This window comes from Aedes aegypti, chromosome 1 (assembly GCF_002204515.2).
Source record: "Aedes aegypti strain LVP_AGWG chromosome 1, AaegL5.0 Primary Assembly, whole genome shotgun sequence".
NCBI lineage: Eukaryota > Metazoa > Arthropoda > Insecta > Diptera > Culicidae > Aedes > Aedes aegypti.
Genome location: NC_035107.1, coordinates 236,954,592 through 236,971,487, shown reverse-complemented (window position 1 = coordinate 236,971,487; position 16,896 = coordinate 236,954,592). Strand labels below are relative to the sequence as shown.

The 16,896-nt window shown below is 36.3% G+C and overlaps 1 protein-coding gene across 10 annotated transcripts in view; it reads left to right on the top strand.

Annotated features, from left to right (window-relative positions):
- The first annotated feature begins 7,322 nt into the window (after positions 1–7,322).
- Positions 7,323–16,896, top strand: part of LOC5564690 (rhoGEF domain-containing protein gxcI) — a 179,198-nt gene continuing 169,624 nt past the window's right edge. For 8 of the 10 annotated variants that reach the window (XM_021837312.1, XM_021837315.1, XM_021837313.1 and 5 more), the window contains exons 1-2: positions 7,323–7,405; positions 7,654–8,589. In XM_021837312.1, the coding sequence (XP_021693004.1) occupies positions 8,533–8,589 (57 nt within the window). In that variant the 5' untranslated portion in view covers positions 7,323–7,405; positions 7,654–8,532. The other 2 variants (XM_021837309.1, XM_021837310.1) reach the window with 2 other exon arrangements.

Genomic DNA, 16,896 nt, shown 5'->3' with positions numbered 1-16,896 from the left:
TAATGCGTTATATGTTTAGGCTAAGTAAGGTTAAGTATATTCAAAGCGTTTTTTTTCTCTCTTATAAGCAGGTGAAATCAATTCATCTGTAAAAAATCTGAACTGCTACGGCAAATGAAATGTAAAATGTTGTTAACAAAATGTTAATAAAATCTTAAATTTGTTTTACCAAATTAGGATGATAGTGTTGTCTAATAACACAGAACACCTAGATATAAGAAATGAATGTAATGTTTGGAATGATACTAATAAAGAAATTAAAAAAAAATGCTGCAGAATATTCCTCTCCAAGTGCGCTATCCAGTGTTTGCCAACGGTCGTCCGTCACCAAACGATCATATCACCGCAAAAGTCTTCATTTGCGTGGTGAAGCCCGAAGCCCAGTTGGAAACCGGTGAAGCCCCGTCCGTTAGTTGGAAGTCGGTGAAAACAGGAGATCCAGCATCGTCCGGTTGGGAACCGGTGAAGCCACGTGGCCAGTGGTACCGCGTAGTGGTGATAACACGTCACAGGAACGATCAAAGTGAGTCAGTTCCATTTATTTTCAAGCTTGAAATTAATAGGTAATCCTCAACAAGAGTGCTAATTTTCAATAGAGTAGTTTTTGATCCGTTGAACCTGTTACATGCTCTTTTGTGGGCGAGCGACGGAATTCGGATCGTGTCCGGTTCGCACAGTAACCGCACTATCGGTATTTATCATCAGTGAATAAAGTTCACGTATTCATTTAAAATTATACCTTTATCGCTTACCAAAACGAATCCTTTCCCATATCCAAACTCCCAGTGTTTTCTTGTGGAAGTGCAGAAAATTGCTCGGCTTTCATAAAGCAAGTAACACGTCAACATTTCCGTAGTAGACTTGGTCCTAGCATCGATTTCGGGAGTGAGTGAACCCAACGGAAATAGTGGTCTCCCGTAACTTTGTGCCGACCCGTGGTTCGGGAACGATTGTGCCAGTGTAGTGCAGTGATATAGGGTGGAGATCGCCGCCATAGTGGGAGACTAATCGTAAAGGAGTTAGTCGTCTCCCGGCGGTCGCGTCAAGTATCCCTCTAGCTAACAGTTAGCGACCGTCGCTTCGGCGGCGTTTGTGCCCATATAGTGAAGAAGGAGAAGAAGAATACGACCAACGCCACTGCTACTGTTCATCGATGGGCCCCAACGAGTCGACCAGTGCCGTAGCAAGGAGGAGAGAAGATAATGTCAGAAGTAGAATATAGATTTTTAAATTGAATATTCTCTCCCTTTTTCCCATTTTAATTCTATCCGAAATCCAGATTCAGTGAGGTATCCTGCTCCAGGCCGCCTTGCCGGGCTGTCTTTTCTAACAATATAACGCATTTGGCAACAGAAGACTGTCTAATTAATAATTTTATTCGATAAGTTCAAAAATTTCAACATATATTATTCTATGAAGCATTTGAGATCATCGTCTATAATCGCGTATTCGATTTTTTCTTCACATTTTGGTATAGTAATGTCCCTTGCTTCCGCAATTGAATTGGTTCAAGTTTCAAGCGTATTGTCAGTATCAAGTTTTGTTTGCTAAAAAATGTTAAATCATAATTACCATGTAGGTTGTTCTTCTTCTTCTTTCTGGCGTTACGTCCCAGCTGTGACAAAGCCTGCTTCTCAGATTAGTGTTCTTATGAGCACTTCCACAGTTATTAACTGAGAGCTTTCTTTGCCGATTGACCATTTTTGCATGCGTATATCGTGTGGCAGGTACGAAGATACTCTATGCCCTGGGAATCGAGAAAATTTCCATTACGAAAAGATCCTAGACCAGCGGGATTCGAACCCCCGGCCCTCAGCATGGTCGTGCTGAATAGCTGCGCGTTTACCGCTACGGCTATCTGGGCCCCTAGGTTGTATATGCTTCTAATAGGCCGATAGGACAGAAATTTGCTCCATGAGCTGTTTGAAACGACATGGTCAGAATCAAAGTCAGCCTGTGTAACCGGTTGTGTGACAAAACGTCGAAAAATGAAATGTCGAATGCAAAAACATCGAATGTAAAAATGTCGAAAGGATAAAACGTCGAATGCCACAACGTGGAAAAGAACAAAAATACCCGAATGTCTGACAAAACGTCAACTTATTCGATTAACCCTTCTACAAGGAGGATCATATTTTACAACAACTAAATATTTAAATTGTTTTTTTTTTTATTTGTGTATCATTTTTTTACAATTTCTCAAAAAAAATCTTGTACTCTTAAAATCTTCGTCGGTTTTGATAATAGATAATCTGGACCCGGAGATTTTTCGAAATTTTCCGAAATCTCAGTCTACAGATTTTTTTTTCCAGTTCGGTTATTCGCTTTTCGAAACAATAATTGGATGTCTGTTATGGAAAAATAGTTAAAAAATATCATACAGTAATTTAAAAACTTCTTGAAGACACTTCAACCAATTTGTATGATTTATTAAGAAAAGCTCCTGACATTGTATAGCCTACAATTATTTTTTTTTATAAATTGACTACAAACAAAAGGGGGGGCCAAAGAAATTTTACAAAAGGAATGTCAATCCCCCGGAAAAATCGGATTATCTTCAAAACCAACAATGATCCATATCGACATGGATTTTGAAAAAAGAAAAGTTTAAAAAAAAACCTGCGAAAAGATGGTGCAAAATACCGAGAAACAAAAAAGTTATCAAGATTTGAATATTTTTGTGGTAAAAATGAGATTGCTGGGGTAAATAAGGAATTCGTAGAAAATTGATAAAATAAGACGTCAAATTCGAACGCTAAACAAAGTTTTGAACAGCTCGGACATTTCAAATACATAGTTTTCGAAAGTTATCTACGTGATACCGTAATTTATGGTAAATAGCCAAGTCTTGTCAGAATTGTTTAAGTATTTTTATCTATTTTTTGAAATTATAAAACAATTATTGGAGTCTCGGAGCAAAGTGCTAATTTTGAGATCCTCTACACAAAAAAAAAATCAATGCAAGGAAACATTTTCAAAAGTGCATATAAAAACGTGCTGGATATCCTGATGAAATCTCTCTATTTCCGAAAAGCTAATCAATAAATTGATTCAATTGTACTTATTCGACAAAAGAATGAGATTTTTTTAAAGAAATCGCTAAATGTCGAAAATCCAGTTAATTTGATGAAAATAATGTCATTGATTTGTTGAAAGACGAGCGAGTCAAGAGGTGCGGCGAAATAAAGCTTATGATCTTTTTCATTCTTCTATCAGTCTTCCACTTTAACAGGCTTGTTTTGACTTGTGTAATTGCCTTCTCATCACTTCAGCAATTAAGTATAGTCATAAGAATGTTACCTTACCTCCTTGAACATATCTTCATCATTACACATAGTCTCAGGCATCCATTCCAGTTTTCTTTTCGTTTTCGACGTTTAGTCCCTTTCGACGTTTAGTGCCTTTCGACGTTTTGGAATTCGACGTATTGTCTTTCGACATTTTGTCCCTGAACTTGAGGAACCAGTTATCTTCAAAGGGGTTCATGTAAGTTTTCCAGTATTTTGTAACAAACGTGTAATTAATTGGATGAAGCACTACAATTTAAACGTTATAGAGCGGTTCCACATAAAATGACGACTTTTTTCCCAAATTTCATTTTTATATTTTTTGATTTGGATGAAATTTTGCACATGCTTTTTTTATGCCCAAAAATGCCTTTTTGCGTCATCGGTTCGCCATTTTGACTCTAGCGTTACTTTTGAGAAGGACCTAAGAAAAAATCCTTAATTATTTTCAAAAAAATATACCTTAGAAACGGTTTGTCCGATCAGTTTGGTGTTTTCCGCAAAGTTTTAGGTTATTGTTGGTATTATCTGGAAAAAATATACACTGTAAAAAAAATGTTGTAATTTTTCATATTTCGAAAATAAAGCATAACAATCAATTTTCTCAAAAATCGTATTTCTGATTTTATTTTTATTTTTTTATATGTTAAAGTAGACAAAATATGAAGTCTTTTGCACAGTGGGTCAAGATGGAGAAATCATGGACAAAATAGTTATGATTAAAAAAAAGGTGAATTTTTGAAAATGGTCATAATAAACTTTTTAAATGTTTTTCAACTCGATTTTATGAAAGTACGCCAAATTTACAAGAAAAAAGGTATAATGGTAAATCAGGCTAACTTTTAACGTTTTAAAGATACAGTGATTTTAATAAAAAAATATGATATAATTTTCAATTTTCGGTCATTTTTGAATGTTTTTCGAGGCTCATAAGCCTAGAAATTTGTTCATTGTCTGAAAGAGCAGATAATATTAGACTAAAATGTTTGAAAAAATATTGATTTGGTAATTTTTCATGGTATGAGGTGAAATAAAAATGTGCCCTGTAAAAATGATTTATTTATTTTTTTAACGAAACACAACTTCAACATTCAACATTGTGATATTTTGATATGTAATTATCAAGAAAATATGGAACAAAATGTTAAAAGTTAAAGAATAACAAAATAAAGAATTAAAGCGATCAATACGTGAAATGCATTTATATCGATTTAACATAATGAAATATTTGCATTTGAAAACAAAAGCTTTATGAATAGAGGAGTAACGTGCCCAGTTGTCTCACACAAATATACCTGATGTTTTCTTAAAGTACAGCACGTTGGTATATTTTTGTGGTCGGACAGAAACGTTGCCAAATTAGTTGAACTAGGATTTGCAGATGAAAATCAGCTTAATAAACAATTTAAAATTTGCGATTCGTGTCGTTTGCAATTGGCCAAAAGAACAGCATTATCAAGCAGAGATGAATTATCAAGTAGTGAAGAGGAAGATGTTTACATGGAAGAGGAAACAAAAGAAGCATCAGCATCAGCAACTTCAATACAGTCAACGGATTCCAATATGAATATTCCTAGTGAGGAGTCATTGGAAGCAATGTCAGCAACTTCAATAGAATCAACGAACTCCAACTTGAATGTTTCTAGTAAGGAGACATTAGAAGCAACGTCAGCAACATCGATTGAGACAACGGATTCCAACGTCGCTGAATACATCTAAAAAGTGAATATCGATATTTTCAATGAGCCAATATCAAGTATACTCGTAGCGCCAATCGATAAGACAAAAATTAGTTCTACCAAATATGTCACGAAAAAATATCACGAGATAGTCAACAGCATTAGACAAAACATCTTTGCGCTAAATAAGGAAGTTAAATTGGGTGAAAATAGAACTGGCGAATTCTATGAAATCATTGAGCAGCTCAAAGAAAAGTTAACAAGTGAAGGGACGACAAGGGCAGAGCAATAACTATTCAGGGAACACAAAAATACCATTCATTTATTCCAGCTTCCGTAGATTAAATAGAAGTTAGGCAATTTTCAAACTGAAAAAAATTGTAAACATTATGAAAAAGTAAGAAATCTGTATCAAAATAGGACGCTCCATCATTGTATAAGAACATGAAATAAAATGCTTTTAGAAAAATTATTCTTTATTTTAACAATCCGAAAAACATCCGAAAACAACCAAAAGTTGGGAAGTTTCAGTAAATTTAATTTTAAAATCGCTGTATCTTGGAAACGGTAGCAATAAGCAAAATTTTCTCATATACCTTTTTAGTTGCAAATTTTGCGTACTTTCATAAAATCGGGTCGTACAACATTCAAAAAGTTTATTTAGACCATATTAAAATATCAACCTTTTTTAAAAAAAATCATAACATTTTTGTCCATGATTTCTCCATCTTGACCCACTGTGCAAAAGACCCCATTTTTTGTCTAAAAAAGGATTTTTGAGAAAATGGATTTTTAAGGTTTATTTTTGAAATAAACAAAATATTACAACATTTTTTTACAGTGTATATTTTTTCAAGATAGTTCCAACAATAAACTAAAACTTTGCGGAAGACACCAAACCGATCAGACAAATAGTTTCTTCTTTCTTTTCTGGCGTTACGTCCCCACTGGGACAGAGCCAGCTTCTCAGCTTAGTGTTCTTATGAGCACTTCCACAGTTATTAACTGAGAGCTTACTATGCCAATGACCATTTTTGCATGCGTATATCGTGTGGCAGGTACGAACATACTCTATGCCCTGGGAAGTCGAGAAAATTTCCAACCCGAAAAGATCCTCGACCGGTGGGATTCGAAACCATGACCCTCAGCTTGGTCTTGCTGAATAGCAGCGCGTTTACCGCTACGGCTATTTGGGCCCCTCAGACAAATAGTTTCTGAGTTTTAATTTTTTGAAATTTGTTAAGGCTTTTTTTCTTAGGCCCTTCTTAAACGTAACGCTAGGGTAAAAATGGCGAACCGATGATGTAAATAAGCATTTTTGGGTATAAAGAAAGCATATGCCAAATTTCAGCCAAACCAATAAATACAAAAGTAAACCGACATTCGAATTCAAATGGAACCGCTCTATAGTTCTAAGGTCAATAACCGATAAAAAAAAACTTATAACAGAAACTGTCTATTCGGTTAAATGTCGATGTGTTGCATGTTTCACTCCGTTTGACGGTACATCGATAATAAGGACAAATATTAGTGAAATTGCCCTAAGACAATTTAACTTTCCGTTCACCCCCAGTTAAACTTTGACGTTATGAACTGACGGCAAGTTCAATCAGCAAACCAAAACGTCAGATAAAAGCTTCGGCACTCCTCACCGACATGCACCAAAGGAAAACAGGGATATTGATTTTCCACCCTTCGCATTTTCCGTCGTCTCCCCCATTTCGGAACGAAACCAGCTGCTGCAGTATGCGTCGCACTGTCCGGATAATGAAGGAACGGAGCCACGCTCTGCCTAATGAGGGTTATTATTACGGACAATCGAAATTAACGGCAATATTTTTGAAATTTTACGGATTATAATGGCGATAACATTGACATTTTGTAACTTCGTAGCGGTCCCATAATTTTTATTAAATTTTATACAACAAATACATGCTTTCAGTGAAAATATCATAAGGAGGAATAAAGTTAGCTGTTTATCATTAAAAGAAACTTTCAAAAATAACATGAAAATACAAAAAAAAAATCATAAGTAAGCCGAATATATATCATTAAACTCAAATTAATTGCAATGGCTCGCCTTACTAGTGATTTTTAGTATTTTTTTTTGGTTTAACCCTAAAATTTCCCCCGAGGTTACGTCATTTCTAGAAGCTGTGAAGATGGTTCTGAAACTGATTCCTTGACATTAACATTTATTATCATCATCGTAATTGAGTATTATTGATGTACAATGGTTCATGAATCTTAAATAATAACCCACTTTTGGAATAGCGTAGCGGAGCTTTTATCCTCGTCGCCATTTAGTTTCCCTCTCTCTGTGTGTGTTCGCCTTTTCCTCCTCGGGATAGAACGGTTTCTGCAAGGAATGGTCCTTATGCTACGTTCAATTTCTCTCCAGCCACTAACCGTTCAACATCGTCGTCAGTCGTCAGTCTGGTCTGTCTGGTGTGAATTTCCTCCTTATTACCTTCCTTTTTTCAGAAATCAAATTTTCCACAATCGATACTGCACTGCAGATAGGGATTTGAAAAGTTAAAAGTGTGTGGTGTTTCGAGGAACGTTTCCGCAGTTGGGAAGTTGTTGGATTTTCTTCTGCGGAAAAGTGAATTCAGTGGAAAATTTCCCGTTTCCCGAGTGGACGATTACTCAAGGATTTTCCGGACAATTTTCTTCTTCCTTTGCAGAGGCTGAATGTGTCCATCACCCGTGGAAGTGAGAAAATAGCTCCGAATCGCTTCGAGCCAGAGCGAGAGAGCCTGAAAAAAGGGAAAAATCAGAAGCGGAAGAAGACGTAGAAGGAAAAGTGGTTCACCAAAGTGTATTCGGAAGAAAATTTATCGATTGGGTATTTCTGTCTGCTGGTGTCCGAGACGAAAAGGGGACAAAAGGCAAGAAGAGGTTCGGAGTTTGGGAGTCCCTGCAGCACAGGTGGGAGTCACAAAAGGGGGTGAAATGTGCTGAATGTTATCGGGGAAAAAAGTGCGTGTCAGTGTTAGTAAGTAAAAAGCAAGTGCTTGAAGGAATTTTTCCGCTGTCGTCGCCTTTGTCGGTCTCGCAGTGAAATTAAGAAGGATTATTTCGAGCAATAGTTCGCAACCAGCCACCGTAAAAGTGCAAAATGATCTCATTTAACGGTTCGCTGAGTGTCGCTGTCCCGATGTCCGGCGTTTGATTGAGGTGCTTCCACGAGTTGAGGAAAATCGATAAACTCGGATTATCGTCGACGACCTGTAAACGGCTTTGCGCTTTACACTCACGTAATCGCCTGCGAGGGTAAACCAACCAACCGTACCTAGACGAATTACGTCCAACGAGAAAGCCAGCAGATTCATCATCCTCAGACGAGTGCAAACAACGAGCCAACCGATTGAACCGACCAAGTCCCCTTCAGTTACAACAAATCTTCGGCCGAGCCACCCTCTCTTTACGACCGGAGAATTGCGTCTCCTCAAGGAGGGTGTGTGATATCTGCAGACGTGTGTGTGCGTTTCACTGTTCGCCCGCAGAGTGTTATATTTTTTCTCTTCGGTGTGTGACCTGTTTACCGAAGAAAACCAGCCTTCATGATCGGATCATTTTGGAATCTGTGTAGAGCGTGCCCTTCAATGCCTGTAGATAAGGTAAGTGCAGACCAGTAGGCGAATTCCGGCGCGTATTTTCTGCGAAGAAAAGAAAATTATCTTGCTGGTGCGTAATGAAAGAAAATTTCTTCTCTTCGAAGAAATTGTTCGCCGGAATTCACCTACAGCAATGATCATCAATATCTCTTTCCTATCCTCGAATATCCTCCTCAAACCTAGTAATAACAACCCGCGGCTACAAAGCAAAGCCATGCTAAAGGTTTCTGGGATTCGATTCCTGACCGGTCTTGGATCTTTTCGTAATGCTAATTTCCTTGACTTTCTTGGGTATAGAGTATTGTGCTGAAGAGTATTACTTCGATTCCCACTTCAGTCCGGAAACTTTTCGTGAGGAACGTTTTCCGATTGTGATACAGGGTATTACATGCTGGTCCGTTGTCTAAAGTTGTGCTTCTCTCAAGGGACACAATTGTCCACTGGAAGCATTGAAGTGTTTGAATTGATTGACTCAAAATACACCATTCAATACTGTTTTTACTCTGATTGTTTGGTTTGCCACCGTAATTAAAAAAAATAATAATGTAAAATGCTACAAAGAAAATAAAAAAAAACGAGGTATGAACTACAAATTTTAAAAATTGTTACCATTGGTAATACTTGGGTATTCAGTTCAGAAAACACTTATTTTTTATGACACGTTTTCCAATTTCTCATATGTTGAATGTCCAATCCTCTTATTAGTTTAGTTTTGAAAACTGAAGCTTCTCTTTTACAACTTTTTTTTATCTCATTCGCTTCGCTTCATAAATTTAAAAAAAATCTATAGTACAGTTTTAGAAATAACCAAAAAAAATGGAATGTACTGAATAATTTCCAGAAAATTATCAATCAATAAAAGAAACAGGAGAATTTGGCGGTTGTGCATTGATTGTATTTTTTTAGTAAAAAAAAAACATTTTTTTTAACAACTACCGAAAAGCTAAACATTACATATCATTTGCAATTGAATTAGATGGACAAATTGATGTGAAGATTTGCGAAAAAGTTACACGTCTTCTCAGTGAGAATCGAACTCACGACTCCCCGATCTCTAGTTGGGGCGCGTTACCACTACGCCATGAAAGGACTCATGAACGCAGAAGTTAACCTGAATTCGATTTCAACTCAATAATCACGTGGTCCTTTTTCGCAAAGTGCACCTCTTTCGGAAGAATTAGATGCCCATCCAAACACAACGCTTTCTATATATATCCAATGCCTAGCCCGAGAGCGCATTGTTTTTTTAGGTATAGCAATAGCACACTACACTAGCCAGCAACTGCACTGGCTGAGGTTTCTATTGTGTGGGCTTCCAATATTGAGTTGAAATCGAATTCAGGTTAACTTCTGCGTTCATGAGTCCTTTCATGGCGTAATGGTAACGCACCCCAACTAGAGATCGGGGAGTCGTTAGTTCGATTCTCACTGAGAAGACGTGTAACTTTTTCGCAAATCTTCACATCAATTTGTCCATCTAATTCAATTGCAAATGATATGTAATGTTTAGCTTTTCGGTAGTTGTTAAACTTCCACTCGGCTGGTTGGCCGTAAACCACGATTCATAATTCGTCCCCTTAATGCTACAACTAGATAACTCGAAAATCAAAATTTTGGGATGTGCCACTTTGAAAATTTGACCGTTTTACAAGGTGACGGTTAATCGCAGAGGATATGGTTGAAAAATAAACTTTAACTTGTGTATTTTGAATCACACGCTTATAAGCTGTAGGTATTTTACAGATCTAATTACTAAAAATGTTTTGGCATATTGAAGTCAAAAATTTCAAATTTCGAGTTATCTAGTTGTAGCATCAAGGGGACGAATTAAAAACAAGTATTTTTTTTGCTAGTGAGTATTTAAGTACAATACTCACTTATTAGAACAGAAGTTTTACTAGTTTACATTTTATTTGCAACAGGATACTTGTGTGAGTAGATTTGCGAATAAATAGGAGCATTCTAATGTCGTTTGAAAATTGCCATTGAAAATTAAACTCTTTTTTGATTTCAAAGATTACTTTGAACTTAGGAGTTTGTGCTTAATAAAGAAAATTGTCTATAAATTACGGCAAACATCACTTTGAATTTTTCGTTTTAAGTAGCGTAGCGATCAAATTACGTTGGACGTAATTAAAATTACGTTACACGTATATTGTTTGGCCAGATACGGCCAAATCAAATGGAAGTGGCCAAATTATATACGCGTAACGCTCTGCCCAAAATGCATAAGACACCCTAATAATCCTCCAAGTTATTTTAGTGTTGTTTTGTCCATATTTAGAGTATTATACTTTTGGAAATGAAGTAAGGAAAATAAAAAATACCCTTGTACAGAAAGTCCTCATCATTCAGTTTTTTGATCCGGTGAGCCGCGTAATTCCCAGAAAATTACTAAGGGCGCCACGATCTAAGGAAGTTTGGGAACCTCTGTGCTACACGATATATGAATGCGAAAATGGCAATTTCAGCAAAGCGTGCTCTCAGTAATTAATTACTCCAAGAGTGAGCATAAGAATCAACTCTCTAAAAGTTTTATATTTATAGTGGAAGGTCATCAAGGTTTCTATTTTAAGAAAAATGATATTTAAAGTGACCTTTTTCCTTTCTCCGATTGCAGTGATTCCTGATACAAAAATTTTAAGGCTTCATAGAAAAATTCAAAAACTATAATGCGGCTATTCAGTGGGTTCTTCAAGAATTTCGTCTCACATGTCTCGAGGAAAAACTTTAAGAAATCATCTAGTGATTTATCTAGAGATATCATCTGAAATACTTTCAGGGACTCATACAGGGATCTCTCTAGATATTCTTCTAGAGAATACTCCACCAATTCTCTCAGAAGTTCTTCCAACTATTTTTAAAAGAATGCTTAGATGGTTTTCTACAGAATATTCTCCAAGAAATCCTTGAGCACTCCAACAATACTCCAAAATAGCTTCTCAGGGATTAGTCCGTTTTTTTTTTTCCAAAAGTTCCTTCAGGTATTTTTTACTGATCCTTCAACCAAATTCTCCACTTGTTACTCTAGAAGATCTTACAACGATTTTTGGAAGATGTTCTAAACGTTAATCTTGGAATATATATGATGGGAGAATCATCGGATAAAGTCCTGAAGGACTTAGGGCTTCCTTGAAAAATATTTAAAAGAATTTATGTACAATGCCTGATGGAATCTCTTAGGTATTTTTATATCCTTGAAAAACAAAAAATCCAGGTTATACTCTTGAGGTATCCGAAACAAAAATTTTGGAGGAATTAATTAGGAAAATTATTGGAAGAATTTCAGGGGAAATAATTACTTAATGAACTCTTGGAGAAATCTTCGGAATAATCTGTGAATTTTTAGGAAAATAACAAAATTCTCACGAAATTCCCTGAGAATATCATGAAGGAATACATACAGTGATACGAGCAGTAATTGTGTCCTAAGACCACGAAGAATAACAAAAAAGTGAAATGGCTGGCCTGATTCTATGATAAAGAATCAAACTCTTGTCTTCTGGCTCCTATTATGTAACGGTTTGATTTTCTGTTTGGTTCATTCTCGGTCTCTTTTTGGTTTTTAACTGTTCTCTTTTGGTGTTCCTTCTAGTTAGAGGTTCCTATATTCAAGGTGCTTAACCACTACCAGCCATGCAGTGTGATCAATAGAGTCATTTTCAAAATAAATAATTAAGTCCTGTTACCTGAACTGAAGATATACAATTTGCTCTCGAACCTAGTCTTAAACTTCGTTGAGTAAGCTTTCGTTACAGTTGGAAAGTCACGTTAGGAAATAGTAAGGAATTAAAGCAATGGTTTCTCGTGAAGTCAACAAAATCCCATTCTGAATGTACTAATATTTTGTTTTAGTAATTTAAATCAACTCAGCATAAATTTCGACCATCATGCCGGATTCATGGAAACACTTTGAATCTTTCAAATCATATGATGCGATTCCAAAAATTATGTACTATTGCATTGATTCTAATTTTTCGTAGTAGTTTAACTCTAAATATGTTTGTCGAGATATGTGGGAACCCCTATAATGTGGAGGCCCGGAGGCCATAGTCCCCTCGGCCTCCTCGTAAATGCGGCCCTGCTCCAAACGTTTCTAAAAAACTTATGTTTAGGCAAACTTAGACAAGAGGAATCTTCTTCAATCAGTAAGATATCTCCGCGGAGAGTAACGGGTAGTGATTTTTACAGTGAAAAAAGCTTTCCTTTAATTTGACCTAATAAATTCTTTATTTATGCAACTATTATCGGTCACTACAATCACGATTTTTAAAAATGTCGTAGTTTACGTGGATTTGTATTGATTTTATTTGTTTGTAGTTTGTCTCATATCGCTGCACATCAGTGATCTATCTGAATTTAAATTTTCGTCTAATGCCTAATCTAATAGGAAAAATCCTTCAAGAATTCTTTCAAACAACTCACGAGGAATATCCCTTGTGATTCTTCCACAAACTTTCAAGTATTCAACTATGTGCTTCTAAGAGATTCCTCCACAAGGATGTCTTTATTAATTATGTCCATACTTTTTCAGTGCTTTTTCTCATAACTGCATAGTCAGCTTTTACTTACCTTCTTCTCAGATTCTCACAGATTCCCAAAAATGTCGGTAGAAATACTATGAGGAATTCTTCTTAGTTCTTGAATCACATCATATTTAATTGAATTACATCATAAAAATAAACACTTTCAATTTCAGAAACTATTTCTTTACAAATTACTTTACGAATCACTCCATATCCAATTTATATTAGATTTCTCGAGTAACACATTTAAGGTTACGGAGATTTTTTCAAAAGTTTATATTAAACTAGTGGTCCCGGCAAACTTCGTCTTGTCATCAAGTAGGCTATTGAAAAACGCTTATGATCGTTCCATATAAAATGACAGTTTCGTTCGCGCTCGTTTTTTCAACTTTCCCGGTGAATATCCTGGGATTTTTATACACACAAACACGTCGGAACCCTTGGCGAACAATACTGAGAAAGAATCATTCAAATCCGTTGACCCGTTCGTAAGCCATTTCGTGACATACAAACACCATTCCATTTTTATTTATATAGAAGATAGAAGATAGATATGAAATTCCTGTCGGAAATTCAAGAATTCTCCGATAGTCACAGAAAACCTTGAGTGGTTTCTGTAAGTTCTACTACAAAAATTCTTGTTTTTTTTTTCTTCATCTTTTAGAATGGACAATGATTGGCGTTAGAATGAATAGAATTTCTACTGAAGGTATTTGTATTTAACATCTGAGAAAATCTTTTTCAAGGGACAATTATCAATTACTGTGGTAGAACTGCAGAAGTTTAACGTGAATATATATTCGGTATTTTTTAACAACATTACCAAAGATTGGCCATTGGATCTTATGGTAAAACTCGAAATGTTATATTGTACTAAATTTAAATCTATAAGGACGTTTCTGCTCTTGTTTAAAAATATGTTAATATGAAATTATTGCTGGAATTTATAAAAAAGAACAATACCCTTAAGAATTCTGCAAACAATGCATTATTTATCTTCTTCTATCTGGTGTTACGTCCCAACTGGGACAAAGCCTGCTTCTCAGATTAGTGTTCTTTTTTATGAGCACTTCCACAGTTATTAACTGAGAGCTTTCTTTGCCGATTGACCATTTGTGCATGTGTATAATCGTGTGGCAGGTACGAAGATACTCTATGCCCTGGGAATCGAGAAAATTTCCTTTACGAAAAGATCCTCGACCAGCGGGATTCGAACCCACGACCCTCAGCATGGTCATGCTGAATAGCTGCGCGTTTACCGCTACGGCTATGTGGGCCCCAATATTTATTTATATAAATAACGAATAGTTAAATTTCAAGAATTACGCTGAAAACGCCTAAATGTATGCAATTTCCTAAGGAATTCAATGATATCTAACAGAAATTCAATTATTTCAACCATATGAGCCAATTGGTACGAGTTTTGGTGATGAAATCTGGTTTGGGGATATATCTCAAGCATCCTCACAAACTTTCAGGTTTATACCATGTTCAAATCCTTGCTTATAGATAGAAGTTCATAGGTGTTTGTCAATACTGCACCGTGCATGATTTGAAATTTTACGTTATTTTCATAGTAATAAACATTCTTTAACGCAAAAAACTTCACAACACACAATTCGACAATAGTTACGACAAGCAACGTTCATTTACTGCAGCTTACATCAATATTTGTGCTCCATTACGAGTAAATAAAATCGTGTGATACGAAGATCAATTTCACCCTTCTGATCAATTATACCCAATTTTACGGTATGCAAATATTATTATGCGAAGTTTCTCAAGAAAGCGACATGCGAAGATCCTTCCTTAGCAACAAAATTTTGAAGCAGATAGAAACCACAGATGGTCAACGGAACAACAAAAGATAAATATTTACTTTAGAGGTGAATGCTTACAGAACAGTATAGAAACCTCTCTAATAAATAAAACAAATTTCAAGAAGTTACATTACAATATTCTTTAGAAATAATTCTTGAATTATAGCAAATTTCTTTTCTTGACTTCCGAAATGCACTCCTCCCCCCCCCCCCCCCCCTTCAGACGCAATTTGTAATGCATTTTGGAAGTATTTCTGAAGGACTTTTGATAAACTTTGCATGAGAATTCGTAAAATTTATTTTGGTCTGCAAAAAGGAATTCACACAGCATTTTCTAGTTAAACTTACAGAGAAATATCTCAGTATAAGATTTGAAAGTGCTTTGAAAAGCCCGAGCAAGACGGTTTGGTTTTGCGTCGCAGGAAAAGTTTTTTTTTACGTTTTCACCAGTCTTTCTGGGCAATGCTTCGTGAAGCCCGAGCAAACCGACTCGTTGTTTATTTAGCCAGATTGTACCCCGTTTGGCATGAAGTCGTTTGACATAAGGTCGTTTGGCATAAAGCCTTTGGCATTAAGTCGTTTGACATAATGATTGACTTAAAATAAATATCGGCATTTTTAAAGCTTTTACCGAGATCAACACCACCAAGCCCATAGCAAAAAAATTTGGTTTGTTCTAAACAAGCGTGGTGTTCGCTCAGAGATTTTCCAAGCATTTCAAAAATTGTTGTGATATTAGAAAGCATTACTAAATAAAACTCGTAACGGGTCTCTACATCTCAGAACATTATTTGAGCTTGTTGCGATATACATATTTGAAAACAGTAGTACTTCCTAAAAAACACCCGGATTTCTTCCGGAATTTTCACTAGTAGTTTCTCTCAGAGTGATCTTCCGAAATTGGATTTAAAGTTATAAAGTTTATATTGAAACTTCTTCTGGAATCATCCAGAAATTCTTCTTGGAGTTCTTTCAGTAAGCCCTTTAGAAGTTCTTCGGGTAGTTTTTCAAGGATTTACCCTGGAAGTTCTTCTCGAAGTTTTTCTGGGAATTTCTCCTGAAGCTCGTCTAAGAGTTCTTCGGAAGTTCATATGAAAGTTCATCTAGGAATACCTCCAGGGGTTCCATCGGAAAATCGACTGGTTTTTGCAACGAAATTCGTCGAAAGTTACCCAGGATTTCCTACAGAAGTTCACCAGAGAGTTCCTCAGGAAATTTTTTCCTCATGAGATACTCTGGAAGTTTCGCTAGGAGTTATTCCAGGACTCCTAGCGGATCGTTCCTCAAGAAGAACTCTTAATAGTTCACTCCGGAAGTTCTGCTGGCAGTTCCTCCAGATATTTCTCTACTTCTGGAGTTTCTCCACTTCTGCATTTCCTCCAGAAGTTTTTCCACTTCTGGAGTTCAACAAGAAGTTCCTCCGCAAGTTCCCATAAATGTTTTCCCCTAAATTTTTAAGAGTTCCTTCGGAAGATCCTCTAGAAGTTCCTCCACAAGTTTTCCCAGGAGTTACTCCGGAACTAAGAGTTTCTCCAGAAATTCCACTTGGTGTTCCTCCAAAAGTTCCCCTAAGACTACTTCCAGAAGTTCCACCAATATTTCCTCCGAAAATCCCACTAGGAGTTCTTCCGATAGTTTCTCTATGAGCTCATCTCCGAGTTCCTCCAGAAGCTCCTGTAAAAGTTTCCCTGAAGGTTTCTCCAGAGGTTGCAAGAGGAGTTCTGTCGGAAGTACTCGTGGTAGGTCTTCCGGAAGTTTTTCTTAGAGTTCTTTTGGACGTTCCTCTAGGATTTCCACCAGAAGTTCCTTTGGAAGTTCCTGTACGAGTTCCTCAAGTTCAAGGGCTCTTCTGGAAGTTTCTTTAGGGTGTCTTTTGGAAGTTCAAAAAGGAGTTCCTTCGGGAGTTGTTCTAAGAATTCTTCACCAAGTTTTTTTAGATCCTCTGCAAATTTCGCCAGGAGTCA